This window comes from Drosophila miranda, chromosome XR (genome assembly GCF_003369915.1).
Source record: "Drosophila miranda strain MSH22 chromosome XR, D.miranda_PacBio2.1, whole genome shotgun sequence".
NCBI classification, from domain to species: domain Eukaryota; kingdom Metazoa; phylum Arthropoda; class Insecta; order Diptera; family Drosophilidae; genus Drosophila; species Drosophila miranda.
This window is the reverse complement of record NC_046674.1, coordinates 17,072,734-17,098,494: the sequence shown is the minus strand read 5'-3', so window position 1 is coordinate 17,098,494 and position 25,761 is coordinate 17,072,734. Positions and strand designations below refer to the sequence as shown.

Genomic DNA, 25,761 nt, shown 5'->3' with positions numbered 1-25,761 from the left:
TGTAAATAATCAGAAAACTGTGCTGGAAGGAGATACTCTCTCGTCCTCGTCCTGTAGTGGCATTACCCTTCTCCATTACAAGTAGCCTCCACATCACTGGCTGCCGCTGCCTCTGAGTCTGAGGCTGCCTCTGCCTCTGACTCTGCCTCTGCCTCCTTTCCGTTCCTTCCTTCCTTCCGGTTTGTGTTTGTCAAATAAGCAGCTTTCCTCAAGTGCCAAATGCCATTGACAGCAGCAGTAGGCCTCCGCACCGCTCCGCTCCGCTCAGCTCCTCCTCCACCGTCGACCCCACTTCGGAGTAGTGTATAATGGGATTTTGGTTTATTAATTACCCAACTCTGAGAGCCCCCAACCGAACGGGGGATAGATAGATGGGATGCTTCTCAGCTTGAAATTATGGTCATTGAATTAAGTCGGGCGACACGAGTATCGATTGTGGACTTATAGTACTTTGCACACTGTACTCTGTACTCTGTACCCTGCACTCTACTGTGTAGCCCCTCACGTACGGCTATTGTAGTATCAAGTATACGTACGAAATACGTGCAAATAAATTGCACAAAACTTTTGATTTATTTCCACGTAAAACAAACATTGGAAAGGCTCAAAGTCCACACCGCACACACACACGCACACGGAAGCTCAAATAGAAAGAGATGGCTAGAGATAGAGAGAGAGAGAGACAGGTACAAAACTCGCGTTTCCCCCCCACCCCCTTTATAGCAGTGCGTTCCTGCAGGGATCCCAGGTCCCTGTTTATGTGTACAGATTCATTAAAATGTCGAACATCGAAAGTGCCTATTCAGGTTGTTGCCACGCCCACGGCACACGGTGCAATGGTAGCTGCAACTGCAACATCCAACTGCATCTGCAAATAATTGTCAGCTTACTGGCTCACATTCAATGTGGCATTGTTGATGCTGCCACCAAATGAGCGAGAAAGAGAGAGAGAGAGAGAAAGAGTGGCAAGAGAAAGGGGAACCCAAAATGAAACAATCACGTGCTCCATGAAATCTATGCACGTGAAAGTGGGGTTCAAACAGTGCGATGGGTTTTGATGGGCGAGAGAGAGAGAGAGAGAGTGAGAGAGAGAGAGCCAGCGAGTACTGCTGCTGCTGCGGAAGTCAAACGGTATTTGTAATGAAAACAGGGCCATGTATATGCATCTCCCTCTGTGTGGATCTATGGCTCCTAACCCTTTTTCCTTTTTTTTTTTTTGTTTTTTGGTGCATTGCCAACGCACTTCAGTCCTCGTGCTGATAGAAGGGCCAGGGGATAGGAGCAGGGCATCCAAGAGATATTTGAATTGCGCCAACAGCAGCAGCAGCAGCAACACCAGCAAAAGGGAAAATGGGGAAATTTTTTGCTGCACATGACGCGTGATTTATGTATTTTCGTCAAATGGCAGCCACCGCAGCAGAGGCAGCAGCAGAAGCAAAGGCAGCAGCAGGCAGCAGTGGATCCTGCAGCAGTGGAACAAAGCTGCCATGAAATGCTAATGATGCCCCATGCCTCGAATGCCTTTCATAACCCAACACGAGTGCCGCACTGCAACACCACACATTCACATTCTCACACACACACACACACACACACACTCACATTCTTACGGTAGAAATACACGTACATATCCATATCCATATGCCTATGCTTGCTCTAACACTTTTGTACCGTTCCATTGGTTCTCTTTGCAGGATCACAAGCTGAAGCACATGGCCGAGTTGCAGCAATCAGTTGTCACCGATCAGGAGACACGTCATCAGATCCAGGGCCAGATACTGCAGTGGGAGGAGAATCTCGAGCGCCTGCACTGCGAACAGTTCCGCTTGCGCTGCTACATGGCCTCGCTGCAGAGCGGAGAGTTGCCCAATCCAAAGGTGAGTTATGGCCCATGCCTGCCCGTCTGCCTGCCTGCCACATGCCACCACATGCCCTGGGCAACCAGGCCAACCAGGCCAACCAGGCCACCCAAGCAATTAATGGTTTTGGCCCCCGTTTATAGTCACAGCTTAGCCAAAAATCGTGTGAGAGAGGGAGAGGGAGTGGACCAGAGGGAAATGAGATAGGCTTCCTCGTTTGGCAGCGGTTGAGTAATTCCTTTACGAGTATTTCCGCCGAAAAATACCTTTAAAGAACCTTCTCCGCTTAATCAATGCCTAATGCCGGGAACAAAACACCAGGCCTAAGCTCCAGACACCGCCCCCAAAATTAGCAGCAACCATCGTGCAAACATCAAAACCAGGCTTCACAGCCCCGTTGAGGGCTTAAAACCCGCACAATACAGCCAACTGCCGAAAATCCCGAAAACAATAATGCCCACTCCGCACTCCCCACTATTCACAGAGAAAACCCGTTTACAATTTTCTTCTAGACCCTTTACGTGTTCAAGTTGTCTATAATTACCTCTACCTATTCGCACAAAGCCTGTAGTGTCCTGTCTGTCTGCTGTCCTTTCCCCCCCACTGCCGCCACTACCCCACCCAAATCTAAGGCAAATCAAACCCCGAACATGCACAATTAATCTCCATAACAAAGTTTAAGCATCTTAAATGAGCTTAGAGGAAGGGAAGTTTGCCCCCCCCCCCCAACTAAAGGAAAGCTGGGGGAAAGCTTAGAGAGAGATGGAGAGAGATGATTGAGACACAGTCAGTGCCTGACTGGCTGACTCAGTGAAAAGGGTTAGAAAAAGAGCAGCCATGGCAGGAATAGCGGTACGTGCTAACCCCCATGTGAATGGAAGTGCAGTGAAAAGCAACGTTATTTATTATTAATAACCACAAAATGCAAACAACTTCAGACCAGAGCAGAGCAGACCAGACCAGACCAGCAGCACCTGTGAAGAGAGCACAACTTCACTTCAGCTCTCGCTCAAAGGATTATTTGCGTAGTAGGAGGTGCCGACTCTTTTTCTGTCCAAGGATGATGCCCGAGGAAATGAGATTAGTCGTGTGGTCGGTCTCTCGTTAAGAGCTCAACCTTTTGACTTGCATTTAAAACACTCAATTTCTATCCTCCTCTTTCTATATATGTATATTTTGCCGCAAAGTATTTTAATATGAAATATTCTTGTATTTATTTCCATCCACAGTCGCTGCTCACTCACGTGTCCAGGCCAACAAAGAATACGCTTAACAAACTGGGTGTGTTTACGGTCTCCTCGTTCCACGCCTTCATTTGCGCCCGTTCCCCGTCGCTGCTCAATAATCTGCTGGCGGGCCGTGGTGCCACCAAGCGGCGGCCACCAATGCTGTCTCGATCGAATAGCGGCTCCAGTCGTCGCTCCATGCAGGTGAGTCCCGCCCTTCCATCTGTGTATCTGTGGATCTGTGTGTGTGTGTGTGTGTGTGTTTATGGGGGTATCAATGTGGGTTTCAATATATGTGGATGCGTAATAAAATTATTTCAATTTTAAACGCATTTATGGCGCTACTCAGGACTTTGTATCTGTGTCCGTGCGGGCCTGTGTTTATAGCCGTCTTTTTATATGTATGCGTGCGTGTGCATTTGTCTCTGTGTATCTGTGTGGTTGAGTAATTGAATTTTTATTTAAGGCAACGGAAATGGCATTAAAAGCTAAATTGAGCGCTAATGCCTCGAGTGGCGAATGGCGGATGGTGGATGGTGGATGGCCACCAAAAAATATATGTGTGCTGTGCTGTGTGTCCTCTCGCAAAGAGAATGGACGAATGGAGCGTCATCGTCCATTAGAACTTGTTGTTTTTGCATATATATTTTTTTTTTTTGGCTTTTATAATTTGCATTTAATGGCCATCAAAAATTACAAAAGAAAGAAGAAGAGAAAGAAATGGAATTTATGAAAAAGTGAGGGAACTTGGCCAAAGAAAAATATTTGCATATTTTTAAGTAAATAATTCCAGGCGAAAGGAATGCCAAATGGCTATCTAGCACTCTCCTCTCCCCCCAATCACCCTAATGACCTCATCATCAAATTGAAATCAGGAAGAAATCAACTCCAAATGATTCTACTCTGATTCAATTCCCCCGCAAATCACTCAAAGAGAAAGTCCACAACAGATTTCATCCTTGGGATACTTATTTGATAAACTTCAATTAGTATAACCAATTTGTGCATATATCGTGCGAGTATATAGTACGTACTATATGTATATCGTGTGTTCATAATGAAATTCATTTCATAAATTCAATTTATTTCGATTATTGACAAAATAATCTTGTGCACGGCTCGGATTTCATGGGAAATGGACCCTCTCACTGACTGACTGACTGACTGACTGACTGAGTGCCCCTCCCACCTCTCACACACACACACACACACACACACACACACACACACACTTCATTTCCAATCAAATTTGCCAGCGCTGCAGAATTGCCTTCCTTCCACTCACGAAAAAAGGATGAAAAATACTACTTTCATGGCATCCATTCATATGTATGTATGTATGTATGTATATCCATACAGATACATATATTCATGTAAAAACAAATGAAATGAAATAACATAAATGAGAGGAGCGACAGAGCGACTCACACACCCACACCCACACGATGATGGCTGTTGCCACTCGGTTTCCATTCGTTTCTAGCAGCAAATTTCGTTGTAAATGCGCTGAAAATTCAATGAATTTGAAAAATGTGCATTTGATTTGGTTTCCCCCTAGTCTCCCCTCTCAACTCCTCGCTCTACGTGGTTCTGCCCGTGACTGCATTTCATTTTTGCCATTTTACGGAACATGTCAACTGCAATGCAGCACAAAGTGCATTGCAACCAGCAATTCAAAAATTGAAAATAAAATTAAAGCTTTACCAAAGCAAATTATCATCGGCAGTTATACTGCTGCGACTCGTACGACTGCGTCAGCACCCAATAAATATATCAAAAATATACATGCTCGTATTTACCTATAAAAAATATAAAACGACCGACTGCAACTAAAATTGAATCAAGTGCCTAGCCCTGGCAACCATCCCGTATTCCTGGCAGTAAATCAAAACTTAATCAGACACCAACAAAAAGTGTCGAATGTCCATATTTTTAAGAGGGAGGAGTGATTTTTAAGCAAAAAAAAAACACACACACTATAGGAAAACGGAATACAGCCTAACTTGACTCAGGAACGTTTCGCTGAGATCTCGCTTTGCGGCAACAGACGCAGGAGTGACAGTGCTTAAACTCTCCGAAACTGTATTGTGATTTCAAGAAATCCAAACTCGTTTCAAGACTTCAACCTAGATATTCGAAAAGCAAATTACAAAAGCCCTTAGAACTGTGCAATCGGTCAATATCTATGCTAAGGCCTAACCGATTTTCTTTGGGTACCAAATCCAAAAAATCCTATATATGATGACTGTATAGATCAGAAATAGATCATAAATGGAAATTTGTAATCTCAAGACATTTTGGGGTCAATTGCTTCCACGAAAACCCTATCAATAACATTTTTAGCTCCCATTTGAGCCATTGGCTTAGGGTTCAGTGAATTTCTTAAACGATATTCGTACTTTGCATATCCCAAAAAAAGACCTTCATTCTCATGCAACAGGAATAGCATCCGCAGCTTCTGCGTCAGTATTCCACATACGAGTATCCTTGGTCTTTACTTTCATGAATATAAATTTGATGTACTTTCGGTCCTGGCATAATGATCCCGTAATCGATATGCAAAATTTGTATACGATGGCTGGTCCTTTTTGCACGGTGGATGTGCCAGCCAGCCAGACGGCAGCTCTTATTTGTCTCGAAGCTATGGCCGTGGATGTGGCAACTGCCAAAACTAATTCGATTGTCTCCGGCAAGTGGTGTGCGTGTGTGCGAGTGTATTACCTGGTCCAAAAACCAGCTGCAACGAGAAACTGCCAACTACCAACTCCAGACCGGGACGGAACGGAGCGGCCATTGCCAATGGCGGCTGCCAATACAAATGCAATTTCCAGCAGGCGAAAACTGGCAGCTGGGCCACCTGATTCGTTTACAGATGCAGTCGGAGCCTCAGAGCCAGAATGGGAACAGGAGATGGGAGCCCCATCATAGGGTTAACATTGGACGAGGACGAGGATGAGGATGAGGACGAGGATGAGAATGCGGATGCGGATGACGATGACGTTGTGGAAACTGTTAAGCATTTTAACTGAGTTTTCTTCGAAATTGTGTGAGGGGAGTGGGGCCAGGGACGACAGATCCTCCTCCAGGCCGTGGTCCGTGGTCCGGGTGCAGGAAGAATTCGCGGCTCCTGCTGCTGCTACTGCTACTGCTACAGCTTCGACTGATGTAATGCTGCTGCTGGCGACATTTTTCATTACGTTTGAGGGGTGGTGCGGGGGTTGGGGGAGGCGTGGGACAGGCAACATCGTCAGCGACGAACGTCAGCGTCAACTGCGGGTGAAAATGTGTGTTTGCTATTTTTCAATTTTCACTTCCGTGTGAATATATTTGTATCTGTATCTGTGTGTGTTTGTGTGTGGGTGTTTAATGGTGTGTGTGTGTGTGTGTGTGTATGTCCCTTGCAAAATATCTGTGCCTGACTGCTTAATGACATTGTACGTGTGTCCGTCCCCTACGTCTACGTCTACGTCTACGTTCTGCATCTGTATTTGTATCTGCGGCCGTGTCCGTGTCCGTGTCCGTGTGTGTGTTACCTCCTGTTTATCCAATCGAATTTTCTGCCTTTTTCCAGATGAATTCACGTGACGAACCGGAAAAAACTTTCAAAGTTGCAATGCCCGACAATGCTTACTCGACAGTTTATCTACGTGATGCGATGTCTGTCGAGGAATTCCTCGCCAGCGCCTGCGCCCGTCGCAACCTCAATCCCATGGAGCACTTTGTGCGCGTCAAGAAGCGACGTGACATGGAGGATCACAATTACTTTGTGCCGCATCGCAACGATCTGATTGAAAATTATGTAAGTACACATACGTATAATCAAAGCCAGAATGCCAGGAATGCCAGAATGCCAGAATGCCAGAATGGCAGGAATACCAGACAGGTAGACAGAGTCGCAGTCGCAGTCATGAAAGGAGGTCTCCTTCTGCCTCTCCTTCACCATAACTGCTCCTCCCTCCATAACGAACACATTGCCAGCGGTGGGTCCTTTGCGATGTCTGTGGTGCTACCAGCAGCGACTCCGCCTTCAAGTTCAATTCAACTTATTGAATTACGATGGGAAATTGCATCGTGTAGGAAAGGGAATGGAATGGCAGTGTGTGAAGCATTTAATCCAAGATTGATGTTCAATTTAATGCGACTGAAGCAAAGTGCCAAGGAGGCGCTATAAATCCATAATTTACGAAGATTATAGCGAACGGCGAGAATATCTTTATCTTGTGAAAGCACTTGATGACCAGAAATGGTCAATTTATCCCTATCTTTAATAAGTGATATGTAAAGTTTATCAATTGTACGAAATTTAGGTAGAAACTAAACCTAACCTAGGCACAAGATATACACCGTTTTGGTACAAAAGTATCGTAGATTTTGTATACCTAATTTCGGGATAAAATATGCCTTATTTTGGCATAATCTATACCAAATTTAGGCATATATGTTCCTCGAATACAACTTACAACAGACAACTGCTCAGAAATCTGTTCCCTTATTACTTTTCAAGGAACATCTGTAATCATTAAACACCCATTGCTCCATCTGAGAAGTAAGTGTGACTGCACTTTGTCTTGTTACAAAGTACGAAATATTTTCAGCGCGTACCCACGCCCCCCTGTGGGGGGCTTCGATGCTGAAAGCATAATGCCATAAATTATAAACTTTCCCGTTGGCATTTTCCCCTCCACTTGGCACCCGATTAGTCGTCTGCTAGGTGAGACTTTAGCCAGCTGCCAAGTCAGCCGCTGGCTGTGAAAACTTTCCGCTCTCTCTCTCTCTCACTCTCTCCCTGCATCGCTCTGCTGAAGTTGCATCTCCATCTGAACTTCGACCTCAACAACAAGCCAGTAAATACTATTGGCCATGGCAACTGGCGATTGGCAATTGGCAAATGGCAAAAATGTGCAACTGGCAAAACGAAAAAGTTTCTTTCTCTCTCGCTCGTTGCCTTGGTGGCAGTTCAATAAATTTTCGACAACAACTTGAACAGAACTCGCAGCAACTCCACTCCATCAATGGAGTGGTGTCCTCCTCCTCCTTCTCCTCCACATCCTCCTTCTCCTCCTCATCCTCCGTACTTCATACAGCATCCTGCATCCTGATTGCTTGCATAACTCGGCTAATTTGGTACTCAACTTCGGTCCCTATTTCTCATTTTTTCCATTTGCCATCTCTTTTGCAGCTACATAATCATGAATTCGTAGAGGTCTGCATGAAAATCTTGTACCAGGTGGAGCTGCAGCGTACTACCCTAGAGCAAATGTGGGGCTTCTCCGTGGAGGCGGAATTGATTGAAAATGCGGAGCGTCAGGACGAGCTCTGCTGCTATGTTAGTCGCGTGGAGGACAAGAGTGTAGCCATGCATAATGGTAAGTACGGAACTATTTATTTTCAAAAATATTCCACAAAACGAGACAAATATTGGACGAAACGAGATGAAAACCGTACGAGACCATAATTAACGAGATGAATACAAATAGAAACGAGACGAAGTAAAGAAAAAACGGGACGGAACAGGATGGGAATTAAGTTTAAGCATGAAGAATCCCCTCATTTGATGAAAAAGTGCATTTCATTTAAACAAATTTGTACGAAAAGAGATGAATATCGCACGAGACGCTAAAAAACGAGAAGAAAAAAGAAGAAACGAGACGTATTAAAGACATAACGAGACGAAACAAGATGGGAATTTAGTTTGAGGATGCGATCCGCATTCAGTTGATGAAATCGTGCATTTAATTTATGCCATTGAGGTGACGCAACGGGCGAAGGAAATGAAATTCATTCTTTGTCTTGCTCTATGACAACTCCCCTCTCCCCCGCCCCCGCCCTCTTTCTCTTTTTCTCTCTGGAGACTCCACTCACCTGGTCGCCCAAAGCGAAACAATGTGGCCCAATGTTGCCAAGAAAATTATAAAGTGCCCTGCTACTCCCACTGCTGTCTGCCTGCCGCTGCTGCTGCTGTTCGCCTGCCTGCTCTTTTCTGTAGTTGTATGCTTCTTTTATATTTAAATGCTTTTCACTTTTATGTAAAAAAAAAAAAAGAAGAAAAAAAAAATAGCAAAGAAAGAACGAAAGAAAGAACGCCAGAGAAGAGTGGAGAAGAAAAGAGGAGGAGCAGTAGCAGCAGGAGGAGGCGAAACTTGAGCAAACTCACTTTGGTCTACAACAGAGCCCGAGTCGAGTCGAGTCGAGTCAAGTGGAGTTTGAGTCGGGCTGGAGGAGGATACCTGGATACCTGGAGGCGCAGGAGGAGGGGACGGGATTGTATAGAGCCTGTCTGGCAGCTCTTCGGGGCGTGCAATGCGAAAAGTCAACTGTCAGCGCTTGTTTGCCTGGGAGAAAGCGGAGAAGGCGGCGAAAAGAAAGGACACGATGACGATGATGGTGATGAGCAGCGCACTCGAAATGTTTGCCAGGTGTGGGCAGGGATACTAGTACTTTGGCTGCAGCCAGCACCGAAGCCGAAAGCCATTGCGGCGGCGGTAACGGCGGTGGCGGTGGCGGCGGCGGGTCCTTAAAGGGTTTTGCACAGGGAGAACGCAGCGAGCAGCGAGCGACATCTTAGCTGGCTCCTGTTCCTGCTGCAGCTTCAGCTCCAGGTTCCTTCTCCTGCTGTTGTTTTTCTATCACTTAAAATCAACTTAAGTTGGCATTTGCATTCGCCGTCACGAGGAGAAGGACGCCGAGGACATGGAGTCAAGTGGATGTAGTCGAAATGCCACTAGAACAGCGCCTTAAATTATGGAACTGACATCCTTCCTGCCCCCTCGCGCCACTCGCTGTGGGGCAGGTACGAAAACTGCAATGCTGCACTTGGCAAAGTGATGAACCGAAAGAACATTTCTCGCTCCTCCTGCTGCTGCAGCAGCACCAGCAGTGGCAGTGGCTGTGGCAGCAGTGGCAGCAGCAGCAGCATCAGCAGTGGCAGTGGCAGTGGCAGTGGCAGTGGCAGCAGCAGCAGAAAACTCATTAAGCACGTCGAGTGCAAGTGCGAGAGTGGCGCTCATTTGGTTGGGTCTGAAGGCGACAACGAATCAAAAATCCATGAAACAATGCACACGAAATTCGCTGGAAGGAACAGGAAAAAACAACCGCGGGAGAGGCAAAAAAAAATGAAAGGGAAATGCCGTCAGTCGGTGCAGACTTGTGCTAATGAGTTTTCCGATTGAGCAAATGTTGCATTAGCTGTGTGGGGGGCGTGGGAGGCAGGTACGGGGCGTTTCCTGAAACAATTGCATAATTAAATGTGGGGGGATTCCCCCAAAATGAACTCCTAGAAGTTCACGGAGGGAGGTCTTTGTTTAAGATGGTTCCAACGTAATGGTTCCCCATTGGGATTACGACGGTTCGACGGTTGTGCAAGATTAGGAACTTAATAGGTGACGGCTTTCCCTGGGAACTTTCCTTCAGAAGGTCTCAGCTCTGATTTCCCATGCATCAAATACAGATCTTTCTGAAATTTGTTTTTGCATAAAAAGCATATTTGGGCAACATTACGTGTACGACGTGTTGAACAAGCTTTAAGTGAAGCTTTAAGCCATCTCCGGCTTTGTCCCTATCCCTCTCCCCCTCTGTGTGTTCCCCTCGCACTGGGAGGATATCCCCGCACTCATTGTAGTGGCGTGTGTATGCATAAATTAAGGACTCAGGACTCGCATTTACATTTGCAAAACGCAGAACGCAATACGAAACTTTCTCTGCCCCTCTTCTCCACTCCGGAGATAGAGATGATTGAGGAGAAGGGACAGAGTTGAGAAAGGGTGAGTGGAGTGGAGTGGAGTGGAGTGGGGTGGGGTGGAGAGGAGCGGAGAGCGGTGGCTGAGTACAATTGAATTTAATGGCTATTAGCATGTCGAAAGACGCAGCTCTTAAGCAGCAACCGCAGAACAAAGCCCCGAAGCTTGGACCCAGACAACATTTACGAGGAGTAAATTGCACAAAAGTTGGGGCCTGGCCCCCACGCTGGAGCAAAACAAAAACAAATCCTGACCGCAGTATTCAAATGCAAATGTGGCACAGAAGCGGAAAATTCTGGCCACTTTTGCCCAGCTAATTGTGGAATGGTAACGAACTGAAGATAGAGAAAGAGAGGGAGAGGGAGACAGAGACAGAGAGGGAGGAAGAGAGAGGCGATGGCTTTGATGAAAATGTGGTGTGGACTCCAAACAGCAGCAGCAGTCTTAAAGTCTTAAGACTTGGCTTCCAAATGCATCTGGTCTTGGGTCTTGGGTCCTGGGTCCTGGGTCCTGGGTCCTCGGTCCTGGGTCTCGTTCCTGGGGCCAGTATGTGCACAAAAGTTGAGCCGTTCGAGTGGCGCAACTTTGGCGTTGAAACAAGCGTGGCAAAGCATTTGGCAAACACGGAATAACAATTTTCTCAAGCTTCTCTGGAGTCTTGGAGCCAGCGAACCGCAAAAAGGGACCGAACGTGTTGACAACCCGTGCATATGCCATGCCACAAGGGAACGGAACGGAACGGAACGGAACAGAGCGCAACGCAAAGGATAAGGCAACACCGCAATATAAATAAAATTTGTCTATTGCCAGAGCCAGAAATAATCCCCATCCACAATCCACAATCCCCGTTCCCCGTTCCCCATTTACCAATCCCCCCAATCCCCATTCCTCAGATACAAGTAAAAGTACAAGAGAGATATATAAAATATATATATGGTATGCATTCTATATGGTAAATCGCATGTGTCATGCGATGGCAGCATTAAGATGTAAAAATCCGTTTAAATTGTAACAAATGCAGAAGGAGATGTCTCAAGGGAGAAGATATAGATGGTAGACGTCGTAGGTGAGCCAGCCAGCCAGAGGTAACGCATAAAATACTGCCACGGGGCATGCCACCCCACACCACTCCACACCGCACCACCACACATGCAATATATGTACATATCTGTCTATCGAACTTTGCCTTAAGAAAATGTTGTCGCTGGTGCTGGGTTCTGGGTTCTGGGTGCTGGGTGCTGGGTGCTGCACCAACAATGATAAGCGACACAAGTAATGTTGCAACTGCAACTTGAATGCATGTCGTCAACAGGAAGAAGATGGCTCTCTGGTGCTGCTGGTGCTGCCGGTGGGGCAGGTGGGGAGCGTAGGAGGAAAGTGAGACAGGTCGAAGCCTGGCGGAGAATAACCAACATCCATGGGTAAAATAAATGTTGTAGAAAACTCACACAAACACTCACACACATGCACACACATATGAGAGACGAGTCCTGCAGACAAAGTAGAAAATGCTAACGAACGCAAAGCACCAGAGAGCGAGAGCGAGAGAGAGAGAGAGAGGACTATGTGTGTGGGAGAGACAGGGAGAGAGAGATGACTCTGGGATAACGTGGCGTATGAACAATGCAAAAAACCACAATGCTCTTGTTGTTATTGTTTTATAAAAAGAAGTAGAAGCAGCAGGAGCAGCAGCTGAAGACATTCCGCTTATCGTTTGTTATATAAAAGATGTCAGTGGTCCGCAGCAGCAACCACACAATTGTCAGACATTGATTCCCGTTGCCGCCCGAACCCCACCTTGATTGCAGAGGCATTAGAACCTGTCGCCCCCGACTAGCCCCAACTCCTCCGCAGGTTCTCTATTGTCTAAGCGTATCCTCAACCACACAGAACAGAGAACAGAACGGAGACAAAAACTAACAATACCTGCAACAGAATCGCTAGTTGCATGCAACATCTACTCATACACGTATTGTAGCTGTAGCTGTAGCTGCAGATGTCGCTGTAGCTGTAGCTGTAGCTGTAGCTGTCGCTGTATCTGTGTAGCATCCACTAATGCTGTCTATCCAATTGCAGGCATTATCAAAGGAGACGAAATAATGGTCATCAATGGGGCAATTGTATCCGATCTAGATATGATGTACTTGGAGAGCGTCCTGCAGGAGGAACAATCGCTCAGCATGATGATGCGGTAAGTTATGACAGAGTCCTTGTTTATGGTCTGTTAAACATCTGTTCGGTTCGGTTCGCTTTTTCGTTCGACCTGAATGGATCAACGAGTATATAGCGAGTGTCCATGAACACACAATATATTGTCCTGGAGTACGGTGTTATCTATGGGAGGATGGCTTCTGGCTTCTGGCCTCCATTGTTTAAATTTTCGTTATACGGATTAATTAACTATTTTAGTTGCTTGTCCTTTTGCCTCCCGCTCTGTCTGTCAATTAGCCCACGGCCTTTCGCTTGATGGGACAGCGGCTGCTGGCCTGTCTGATGATGCTCGTGGGCCATGACAGAGTGTAATGGTAATGTAATATCCCGGCCATTGTTCCCCATTGTACGAGTCTGCTCTCTGCTGTGGCCTTTTTGATGGCCAATCAAGTGGGATAGTGGGATGCTCTCTGGGCGAACGGCGACGCCTCTGCTGATTTCATTTCAATTATATTTATACACAAAGACGGGGCGCGACCTGCCATACGGATTATCTGCATTAAAAGCCATTTCCAAATTAAAAAAAATATCCCATTTAGCGATGCTGCTGATGTTAATTAAAACACATCCTTTACATGCAATCTGGTTTCTATCTATGTTGTATCTATCTTTTCCTCTGCTCACAGAGGACCACTCACTCAAACCGCTCTGCCACAGACCACATCAAGTTTTTCGGGCGGGGGCAAAGCCCCACCCCGGGGAAAACCCACCCAAAATGTCAACAATCGACAAGCTTTGCCAATTTTTGATGATGTTACAGCCAAAGAAGTTCCCATCCCCGTCCCTCCCTTCCGAGAACACAAAAAAAATTTAAACTAAACCAAAAGCAAAAATTGTTTCGCAACAATTGGAAAAAAAATAAAAAAAACAAAGTTGAGAAAAAAGGAACGAAAAAAAAAAACGCTGAGGAAGAGCAAAAGAATAGAAAAAAAGGGAGGAGCAACGATGTTTAAACCCAAAAAATGTTCCATGTACATTTTCGAACCATTTTTGGTTTTATAGTTTTTCAGCAAAGTCAACAACAAGTTCAAGCCGCAGCTGGAAAACTGTGGAAACGACGAGGAAAATGGGGTTGAGGCGAACCCAAACACGTTGCCAGGCCACGTTCTCTCTGGTTCGTGGGGCACTTTGTTCCGTTTCGTTGACCAGCACGGGTCTCTCCGTCCCCGTCCCCGTCCCCGTCTCCACCATTCCTGCTCGTGCTCGTGCTCCTGGTCCCTGGTACATGGTCCCTGGTCCATGGTCCATATACAGCTCTCTTGGCAGGCATCACCTACCTTTTGGCCCCAGCCGAACGGCATTTTGATAGCTAGCCTAATTAGCTTCTCTTTATGGAAAACGAAAACAGAAAGCTTTTGTGCTAAGCGTTTGTGGAACCGAACCAAATGCTGCTCCCCCAGTTCCCCGGCTCCGACTGCCAGACTCCCAGTCTCCCAGTCTACCGCTTCAGCTCCCACCTCCCTCTTCTACCATTTTCCATTCAAATTATGCACGTTGCGAGCATTTTCCGCATCTTTTGCTAATTTCGCGCACTGACACAGAAAAAGGTCACGTCGTCGGCCAATCCCCAATCCCCAATCCCCAATCCTCCAATCCCCAATCACGAGTCCGACTTCAGGTGTTTCTATACGTTTCGGTTGTTTGATTTCGAGGGTCAAAAAACGTAAATTATGCAAATACTCAAATACCAGAATAAAAGTCCCTTCTTTAATATTCTTTGTTTCTTCTTGTTCTTCTTCTCCGCATCGATTCCTTTAGATCTTCCCGCACAGAGCCACCAGATCTAGTGGGGATCATGCGTGTTACGGACGATATGATTGATTCGCTGGTGTGTCCACCGCCGCCGACAGATCCGCCCGTGATGAGCGAGGAGATGATAACTGGATTGATTGTTCCGGCGCCCGGTTGGAGTAAGTACACAAACATCGAGAGAGAGAGAGAGAGAGCATTATTGCTATATGTATAAGGGGATCCAGCGTGGGGATATTCGGTCGTTTTAAAACATTTAAACGGGAACAAGAACGGGGAAAAACGTGGCAAAAATAAGAACCGCAACGCAACATTCATCAGCTTGGTTGGCTACAACAAAAGCATACTAATCACGGCTATGGTTACGGTTCCGTGTCCGTGTCCGTGTCCGTGTCTGTGTCTGGGGTCGCGGTGTGCCATGAGCCTTGACGTAAGGTGCATGCCCCTCCTCTCCCCTCCCCTCCTCTCTTTCTTTCTCTCTATTTTTCACATATTCTCCGGTTTTGTGTGTGTGTGTGTGTTTGTGCAACGGAAACGAAAAAGCGCATTTCCGGGTGCGCATGCGAATTTGTAAAGTTCATTAAAGTAATTTATATATTTTTTTTTGTACATTTAATGCTGCCTTTATACAACTGGCACAAGAGAGAACGAGAGGGAGCGAGTGTGTGAAAGAGAGGGCTCATAAGGGAGAGAAATAGTAGTACCAACAACAATTACATCAATAAGTAAACCGGCTGAGAGACAGAGACGGCGAGAAAGTGAAAGGGTTGCTGGAGGGGGGGCTGCTGTAGGATGTGGGTGGCATGTCGTTTCGCAACAACAAAACTACATAATTACAGGATTACAAACTGCAGTCACACACGCACACACACACACACATACAAGCACACGCACACGCACACAGATACACAGCCACTGCACTCAAAAAGCCGAAGTGGCTAAGAACACAAAACAATTAAAAACCAACAAACGCAACGGCAACAGCAGCGGTAGTGGTAGTGGTAGCGAAACTACAACAAAATTCAACAGCAATAATAGAATAGAAGTGGTTGATACCCTAGCAGATCGAAGGTATGCCATTTCAACTATATGTAAATAACTATATTTGATCAATTTGTAACGATAGAACGACGAGAGTGAGACGAGAGACTCGCTGAGTTTACAAGACTTGTATCTCGATCTAAAGATTTTGAACTGTAGCAACCGTAGGATATAGGCAGCCGATTGTAACGTATGTACCGATTTATATGCTGCATTCGTGAAGATACGATAACATTTTTGTGGGTTCTCGAATGAAAGGGTATGCCGAACAAAAAACAGCAACAATAGCGAAAAAAAAAACCACAACAACGAGTACGAGACCAGCAACAACAACAACAACAACCACAACAGGAACTAGTACGAGAACCAACAACAACAACAACAACAACAACAGGAAGAACAGGCGTGTGTGTTGTACACAAAATGAAACTTTTGTTGTTGCGGCAAACAATTAAAAGGCACATAGCGAAACACTAAAAAAAAAAAGAAATTAAAATAAAACAAAATCATGCAACAAAACAAAAATTGTAGCAGAAATTAAACGACTCCATACATATATGTATATGAATACATGTGTGTGTGTGTGAGTGTGCGTATTAATATTTATTCCTTCTTTTTTTTTTGACACACATATGGGAAAAGCGGGAGATGAGATGAGGAGGAGAAGCAATAACAGAGAACAGAGCTTAAAGGGGACATAAAAAGGAACAATCAAAGAGTGGGGGCGTAGGAGAGAAGGGGACTGGGCGTAGAACTGATTACAGAGAGCCTTTCTCTACTTCCAGTACTTAAATTCTCGACCGAAATTGTTGATTGATTCCACTGCAACGCGTGCAATCAGAATCATGCCCCATCCTGACTATTAAACCATCAAAATTATACGGAGTGTTATAGGGACTCTCTTTAATTCAATGCGATTTTCTATTTTAATTTTGCCACCAAATAATTGTCGATTCGTTACCATTGGGGAAACATTAGTACCATGAAAATAATTTATGAACTGAACCCTATACAAAGAATAGTAAATAATTGGGCCTATATGCAGCCTTTCCAATTTCCAAATATTCAATTTTTAAGCATATTTTTGATAGTAAATATTGATCAGGCATCCTATCCCGTCCCGTTCCGTTCTGTCCCGTTTGATTCAGTGAAAATCAGTCAATGGAATTGAATGACCAAAACCAACAGGAATATTCAACATAAATGTTCGAATCCCAAAGGGATTTTACTGTCTGAATCAAATAATGCTATTGAATTACCAACATAGGCAACGCTCTCCCTCTTCTACCCCGCTCAACCATTCCGCGCCTCTCTCTGCCAATCAAAAATACATCCATTGATTCCAGCCTGAAGTCAGTGCAGCAATTAATAATATTGAATAACCAAAAATATGAAAGTTTCTCGCTGAACGAGCCACAGGACTGCTCCTCGAAACAGAATCAAAAATCCCGCAAAAGTTGGTAGCCGTTCAAGGGATCATTAACCCCGAAAGAAACTATGCAAGAGGAGACTTCTTGCCAAGTTGTTTATGCAGTATCCTCCACTTGACGGGTCAGGGGTTAAAATAGTTTCCCAACTTGAGGTCTCCTCAAGCGTATCTCCTGCCATAAACAAGCTACGGTCCTTGTCTTAGTCCCAGTCCCAGTCCGAGTCCTCCTACTCGTACTCGTACTCGTTCTTTATTTAAAGCCACTAAAACTGAAAAAGTTATTTGCCATCGACAAATTCAGCCTGGCACGTCTAGAAGTTATTAGCTCTAGCTCAAGGAACAGAAAAGGGAACAGAACAGGACACAGCACCAGGAGCACCCGAAGCACCCGGAGCAGCAAGACTACGTGCAATTTGGCAAAAGGAGACCGCAAACTGAAATTTATAAGACGGCAATTTCCAATACTCCTCGTATCCTACACGAACACAAACACGTGTGTGGTGTGTGCCGTGGTGTGGTGTGGTGTGGCGTGGTGTGGTGTCAAATTTGTAAGGAAAATGTTCATAAAATTTGTTGCTACCGAAAATTTGCATGCACGGAAGACAAAGACAAGACAAGACACCACTCTTCCAGCAGGAAGAGGACGACAACGAGACACCAAGGCGGGTGTTCAAGGACATGGGTCTTAAATGCTTCCTGGGCGCTGGCAAAAACTACTTCCAACTACATGGAACAAACACAAATATACTCACTCGCAGCCCCTATATGTACATATATAGATGGGGAATACATAGTACGTATGTACATACATATATGGGATTTGGCCCCGTACGAGTACCAGTATGTATGGGCCATAAATTTTTTTCGGTTAAAAGCGTCTCTCGTTCCCCATTCCCCCCGCTCTCTGCTCTCTGCTCTGTGTGAGTGTGGACGTTGTGGCAAACACATTGCAGCAATAATCATTACAGCTTGTTGTTGTTTCTGTTGCTTCTGCTGTGGTTGTTGCTTCTGGCTGTTTTTTGTCGTTATTACTTTTGGCTTTGAGCCGGTCGGTCCCATGGTAAGGGAATGGCATTGGCATGGGCTGGGGCTCGGGCTGGGGCTGGGGCTGGGGCTGGGGTGTAGAGACGGAAGCAGGACGCGTGCCATTTTCGTCAGTATTAAAATTCGTTAGTGCGCTTTTTAATGCAGAAACATGGAATTTAAAATTAACAAGCAACAACTAACCGAACGGAAATCGAGGAAAAATCATGCCATAGTTCTTCATTGCGACCCAGAGAATACCTATTAGTATTCTGTATTGCAGGTTCAATGTACAATGAGTCCCAGGGTGAATACTGCCCGAGAGGATAGCGCTACCAGCATTCCATTTTAAAGTTCAGTGCTCTGTTGGCATTCAATACGTAATCGGCTATAGAGAGAGCTTTCCATTGAACAGAAGAAAGTCCCATCAAACGCGATCGAAGAGATACAAAGCTCTCGCTGACCCGAGCACATAATTCTCTGTTTCGTGTACAAACTCTACTGGGTATATGTGTATGTACATACATACATATGTATGTACCCTGTATGTACATTTCAATCGATAGCAAAGCCAGGACCAGTGGCAGTGGCAGTGGGGGGTGGGGGGTGGGGGGTGAGACACACAACTAATTATGGGCTGCGGAAAACTAATAATAGCAAAATGAAAATGATAAAAAGTAGTAATAGCAATATGTACTCGTAGTAATAACAAGAATAATAATAATAGCGATAAGTATAATAATACTTAATACTTAATCGCCGCATTTTGTTATCTTTGGCTTTTGTTTCGCAGATGGCAATGGCAAGGATCTGTACTCGCCGGAGGCGGAGAGCTCGCCGGCGCCCTCCTTCGTGGACCCCCAGATGGTGGCCGCCCAAATGGCGTCTGGTGGCGGTGTGGTCGTCGGCGGACTGGGTGTGGCCAAGCCCACGTCGCGAACGAGCAGCTTTGAGATTGAGAATCTGCTGAAGACCGCGGAGCAAGTAAGTAGGGGGAAAAGGGGGAAAGCAAAAGGAGCCCAAAAGAAAAATATGGATAAAGGAAAAACGCAAACACAATTCTCTCGATGCCATGACCCCACCCTCCCCGTCACCACCCCTCTTTGTAACCCTGCCCCGCACCACAGTTGAGTCCCCTTTTGGCACCACCCTAGCACCCACCCACCCAACCACCACCCTCATAGTAGTAGCGCCCACTCCTCCTCAGTCTTACTTGCAGCAGTAGCAGCATCCCACAGGAACTTGCCACTTGGAAGGCAAATCAAATTGCTTTGAACTCGCAAAGCGGAAACGGAAACTATTAAAACGAGCGCCAAACATGACGAAGGCAACGGGGTAGGGGGCTCTTACCAAAGGGATTGGGAGGGTAATGGAGATGGAGATGGGAAGGGGTAGGGGTAGGTGCTGAATGGTGAGTGGTGAATGGTGGCTTGGCGGTTGGTGCCTTAACCCAACCACTTCCTCCTCCTGCTGTGTGCCGCCACTCCCCAATGAGCACTTGTGATTGAAATGTGCACAAATTGAAATTTGCACAAAAAGGGAGAGAGATGTACTCTCGTGTACTCGAAGAATGAAAGAAGAGGGACGACAGGCGAAGGGAATGGTAATGGGGATACCAGAGATAGCTGAGATACCAGAGTTGGCCCCAAGGCGAGCCACAGAGAGAAAAGACCGAGTGGAGCCAAGGCGTGTGTGTCGTCTCGACACATCTCAAGATGTCATGGCAAATTTGGCCTATTGAGTCGGTAGCCCGTCAAGCGCCGCCCGCCGCAGCAGTCAAGAGGCTCGGTCCTGGGCCAGAACAATAAACGTCACAAATAGAAATGTGCCTGGCATAAAAATATCAAGGATATCTACTATATAGTATATGTACAACTGAACAACACAACGAATATGTCTGTGGCCAAATGGGCGGGTGAGGGCTGTGCTAGACGGCGCTAGACGGTGCTAGAGGGACAGGGCCGACAGATAGAACAACAAGCAAAGATGCCACAGAATGCACTTTGTTTTCTGGATATGCTTTCCCCAAGTGTGCTCGAAACTGGCAGAAACCCACTTCATTTAATGATACTTGAACACTGTGACACACAAACACACTGAGCGGAGAGGAGCGGAGAGGAGCGGAGCGGAGGGGCGCGGTGGGAACAGAGGGGACCGAGGGAACTGAGGGAGGGGCCAGTGGGTAGCGGGTGGCGTGTTATGTAAGGAATCCTTTTAATTCAAGTTGACATTTCACACAGAGAAGACCAAAGAGAGAGAAAAGAGTGGCGGAGAGGCAGCTAGGCAGAGGCAGAGGCCTAGACTGAAATTCAAGACATTTTCAAATTTTTCATCTTTGGGCCAGGCCAACGGCAACAAGAGCCGCCGCAGCAGCAGCTGCAACTGCCACACCAGTGGTGTCCTACCACCTGAGTCCATAAGCTTCCACCTGGAGGCCAGGCCGCCCACCCTTGGGGCCTCGGCGTCGTCGTCCTCGTCGTCGTCTGTGTTGGCTTTTGGGTCGGCGTCGCTTATGCAAATCAGCATCGCAGCGCAAAAATGCAGAACAATAAAACAGTTAAAAGTAGACAAGAACAAGCTGCAACTGCAACACAGAGGCAGGGAGAGGGAGAGGGGGAGAGCGAGGAGGCAACACAGTGGGGCAGGCAGGCAGCGACAGTGAGAGAAGTAATAATACACAAAGTGCAACTGCATAAAAGTGAAATGTCTCCACAATGCGAGGCCAAACAATGACAACTGCAATTCCCAAGCAAAAGAAAGAGAAAGACACAGATGGAGACAACAGAAAGAGATGGAAAGAGAGAGATTACTGGAATATCCTAGTGATGGCAGCGTGACAAACGGATTTCGCACGCTGTCACGGCTGCTGGATGCCGGCTCCCGGCTCCCGGCTCCCGGCTGCCGGCTGGAAGATAAACTGCATAGAGGATCAGGCCATAAATAGTTGAATGGCATGCCATTTGCCCCGGACGTAATCCGAGTTATTTCCAACAATTCATAGACACTTTATATGTGCCGCCATCTCTTTCTAGTGCTTCGCTTTCCGTCTCGCTCTGTTCTGTGTCTCCCATTGTTGACTCAAGTTCAAGACCTTTTTTCGGTTAGAATTCTGTTTGTTTAGGCATTTACAATGCAAATTCGTTTTGCTGCCACTCCTGGCTGCCATTGCTGCCACTGTTGCCACACTGCTGCTCAGTCAATTTATCAGGAATGCTCCATTTAACACTTTTTCTGTGTGTACAAGTGTGTGCCACAAGTAGGGGCACAAGAAGAAGAGCTAAACAAATATGAGAAAAAGTCAAGAGATACAGAGAGGACGAGAAGCCGAGAAACCGAGAAACCGAGAGGGGAATGGCTTAAGTAGAAGATGCTGCTCTGATGGAAGAAGACGCTGTTGCCAGCTCTACATCTACATCTCCATCTCCATCTTTATGCAAAAGCAGGAGGTGGGTGGGTGGCAGGATGAAGGCAGAGGTAGAGGCAGAAGCGCCTCCCCTGAGAGATGTACTATATGTGTATATGTGTATGTGTGTGTGCCACACCCTCTGTATGTCAACCGTCAAGCGTCAACTGTCAGTGCCAAATGTGCTTGTAACCGCAACAGCAGAGAGCAGAGCCAGCACAAACTGGGGAAAGGGAGGGAGCGAGAGAGTGGCCACAAAACACTTTAGCCGCAACACACACCAAAGGCTGCAAGAACCGAAAGGGGAAAGGCGTTGGAGGGGAGACAGGGCTCTGCTGCAGCACAGAACAGCACAGAACAGAACAGAACAGAACACAGACAACTTGGACAAGGACGTGACAGTCATTTAGAACCGCAGATGTCTCAGAGTTAGGGTCTCCTTGAAAAGTGGCACCCTCCACATAGAACACCCCCCCGTCTAAAAGAATGAACCACGAACCTGCCACCCCTGCCCTGAACGCCTTGAATGCCCTGAATGCCCTGAATGCCTTGAATGTCCTGAATGCCCCGAATGCCCTGGCCCCGAGTCTGCTGCTGGTATTATAAACTATCGTCTGTCTATCTGTATCTTCTGTCATTTTGCTAACTTCATTTTCTGTTTATTGCCATTTATTTGGTGTCTCCTTTTTCATGCGCTCGCATCTCTTTTTCGTTTCTTTTTTCCGAATCCTTTGTGTGTTTTCTTTGTGTGTGGGTTTGCTCCTTTCGTTTCACGACAACAACAACTCTCTCCTCATCATGCAACAACAACAACAACCAACAACCAACAATCAAACACTATAAACACCACACAACACAACAACTATAACAACAACAACAACAACAACAACAACATGAACCTGACAACATGAACCCCATGTTAAGGTTACCGGATTTTGTCGTTCACCCCAGGAAACACGCAAATCGAGCCCCACAGGCTCTGTCACCTCATCGGTGTCGACAACGGCATTGACCCCATCACGGCAGCTAACCGATGCGGAGAAGCTACGCAAAGTCGTCATGGAACTGGTGGACACCGAGCGCACCTATGTGAAGGTAAGTCCCCCATCCACCCAGCACTCCACCCCGGGAATCAACCAAATCCTGGCCATCGACCACACGGTCGGCGGTAGTCGCAGTCGCAGTCGCAGTCGCAGTTCGCAGTTCGCAGTCGTCGGGTATTCATTAGGAGTCTGAAGGCTGAAGGCCAAAAGGCGAGCGGATAGGAGGGGGAACAAAAGCCCGCTTGCAATTAAAAATGCAAATTTTAATCCTTTAACTGTGTCCCGGACTTTGTTTCCCTGATTCGGAGCTGCCATGCCGCGCCCACCAACTGTTTGCTTTAAGCCACCGTCAAAGCCAGGGTCCTGGGCCCAGGAAGCATACAAATAATTATTATAATTTAGAAATTATGTAAAGCGCCGCTGCGGCAACGGCAACGACGATGGCGATGGCGATGGCGATGGCTCCGGGTCTTATCTGCGGAGCATAGACTGCTACTGGTACTGGGAATGGTACTGGTCCATAGCCAACCTCATGGCCCACTGGCCACTGGCTGTGGCTGCTCCTCCGCATTCGTTGCCTGCCCGGAAGTATTGTTCCAAATGAAAGCGCGCGCCTGTGGCGATGCTACAGTATTTCTGCCCGTCCTAGCCTCCATTTTTGGTTTTTTTTTCTGCTTTTTTTTGTTTCATGTTTTGTGCCAGTTTGCAAAACTAAAAAGTTTCATCCGCCAAACCAAGCAGAACCGCTGGCCAACTCCGCTGGGAATTGTTGTGGCCTGCAGGACTCGGACGCAGACTCAGACTCAGACTCAGACTCAGATTCCAGAAGGATCCCGACACGGGGGGCAGACAACGGTCGTTGCTTTTTTAATTTAATTTATGCATTTTTGTTTGTCCCTCCAAAAGTATTTGCCCCGCGTCTCCTACTCGTAGTATTTGTATAATTTGTAATTTATTGAACGAGAAGAGTAATCCACTTTTGGACAATCCACAATCACAATCTGCGCAGCACTTGAACAATCTACTGGAGCACTATCTGGAGCCCATGAAGCGGGAGACATTCCTCTCGAATGCCGAGATCAATGCGCTGTTCGGCAACATACACGAGATCGTCACATTCCAGCGACAGTTTCTCCAGAATCTCGAGGAGTCCCTGGATCTAGAGCCGGAATTCAATAAGTTCGAGCACTGCGGACAGTTCAGGGTGAGTACTGACAGTCGTTGCTAGCCATCTCTGTCCTCTGTCCTATATCTTTGAGATTTTCCCCAATAGAATGTGCTCTTTGCGATTGGCTCGGCCTTCCTGTACTATGTGAATCACTTCAAGCTGTATTCCTCGTTCTGTGCGAGTCACAGCAAGGCGCAGAAGGTCCTGCATCCGAGTGAGTATATCCCCAGACAAATCAAATGCTCCTGTACACTCGACGGGCACTCCATTTACATACGAGCGTATCCTTAGATATATATAGTATTTCGAAAGGGTCAAAGGGGGTGTAAGTATGCCAAGATAGGGGTGAAAATTAGCATTCTCAAGCATATCCGAGTCTTATGCTGGCGAAACGCACTGTAGCTCCAACAACTGCAATCAGCGTCAAGCGTCAAAGTCTATTTGAGTTGGAGTTGAGGCAAGAAACTTGTAAAAGTCAAACAACAGAAGTCCTGAACGCAAAAGCGGCAACAATTGGCAAACTATTCGCCTCAATTGTGAGGCATGCCCCGGAGAGGCGTTCACTTTAAAATGATTTGCAAGTTAAATGAATAATTACAACCGCAAATGTCAACCAACAAAAATGTGCGGGAGAGGGGAACGGCCCACCAGAAGAAGGAGAATAAGGCATAGGGCGGGTTCCATGGTGCCAGATTGGGGGGGCGGCAGCATATTCATATTCATGCCAAGGCAGTGTCACCAAACAGCACCAGCAGCGGCAGCGGCAACGGCAACAGCAACTGTCAAGTATCTTTTGTTAATTAAACTTGTAGAATTATGACACGCTTACAAATGGCGGCCCAAAACTATGCCACAAGAGCAGGAGCAGAGGCAGTGTGTGTCTGTGTGCGTGTGTGTGTGTGGCAGGAGAAAGAAAGAGAGGATGCTTGTTAAAGGAGCAGGAACAGAGCCAGAGTGAGAGCGAGAGAGAGAGAGAGAGACAGACAGAGAAAGCCTGCTGTTGCAGTGAAGCGGATAAAAGGCTATTCTGTGCTGAGAGAAAGAGGCTGTGGCAGGCAGCAACATGTCATAATTAAATTAGACTTAGTCCAAGCTTAAAAACACCCAAGCAAACAGAGAACACCACTCCACACCACACCCCACCCGCTACCTGGTACGCCTTTCAGGCTGTGGTAAGCACATCCTACTCGAATTCTTCCCCTCTCTTTCTCCACACTCGTCACGCACACAACGCACACATACTCGAAACTATCCTGGCAACATTGATTAAGGCAAATGGGATCCCTGGTATCCGTATCCGTGTCCGTGGATTGGCATTGGCTGCTGTTGGAAAGAGCTAATCAAAAGCGTTGGAGGTAAAAACGTATGCACAATATTTGCAATCAATGAGCTAAGCTCCAGAGCGTTGTCAAGGTAACCAGAAAGGTGAGGCAGCAGCGCCATCATCCACTTAACAGAAGAGAGGGGGAGGCGTAGGGGTGGGGGATGAGGAGGAGGAGGAGGAGGAGTAGTAGTGGCGGGGAGAACGTGGTACTGCGCCTGGCTGTTGCATGAAATTTTATGCAAAAAGTTGAAAGGATAATTAATTATAGCAAGAAGTGCACTTAAGTGCCTTCGTTACGTGCAGCTGGAGCAGCAGGAGCAGCAGGAGGCTTGTCAGACTGGCAGAAGGACAAGCAGCCAGCGACAGGCGCTATTAGACGTAAATCTGCTCCGACTATGGCTCCTACTCCTGCTCCTGTTCCTGTTACAGACGGGCTTTGACGTTGCCTTTATCAAAAAGTGCTCGGCTGACAATAAGAACAAGTTAATGACATTTTCTTGTCGACGTTGTGACGTTGCCAATGCCATGCCTTGCCTTGCCTTGCCTTGC

At 46.6% G+C, this 25,761-nt stretch overlaps 1 protein-coding gene across 17 annotated transcripts in view; it reads left to right on the top strand.

Annotated features, from left to right (window-relative positions):
* LOC108151736 overlaps window positions 1–25,761 on the top strand; it is a 90,887-nt gene that overhangs the window by 52,731 nt on the left and 12,395 nt on the right. For 11 of the 17 annotated variants that reach the window (XM_033387768.1, XM_033387767.1, XM_033387769.1 and 8 more), the window contains 10 exons: window positions 1,695–1,877; window positions 3,089–3,289; window positions 6,657–6,884; window positions 8,265–8,451; window positions 12,898–13,012; window positions 14,791–14,942; window positions 19,068–19,258; window positions 22,602–22,772; window positions 23,730–23,924; window positions 23,994–24,102. In XM_033387768.1, the coding sequence (XP_033243659.1) occupies window positions 1,695–1,877; window positions 3,089–3,289; window positions 6,657–6,884; window positions 8,265–8,451; window positions 12,898–13,012; window positions 14,791–14,942; window positions 19,068–19,258; window positions 22,602–22,772; window positions 23,730–23,924; window positions 23,994–24,102 (1,732 nt within the window). The remainder of the gene's footprint in view (window positions 1–1,694; window positions 1,878–3,088; window positions 3,290–6,656; window positions 6,885–8,264; window positions 8,452–12,897; window positions 13,013–14,790; window positions 14,943–19,067; window positions 19,259–22,601; window positions 22,773–23,729; window positions 23,925–23,993; window positions 24,103–25,761) is intronic. The other 6 variants (XM_033387770.1, XM_033387765.1, XM_017280540.2 and 3 more) reach the window with 1 other exon arrangement.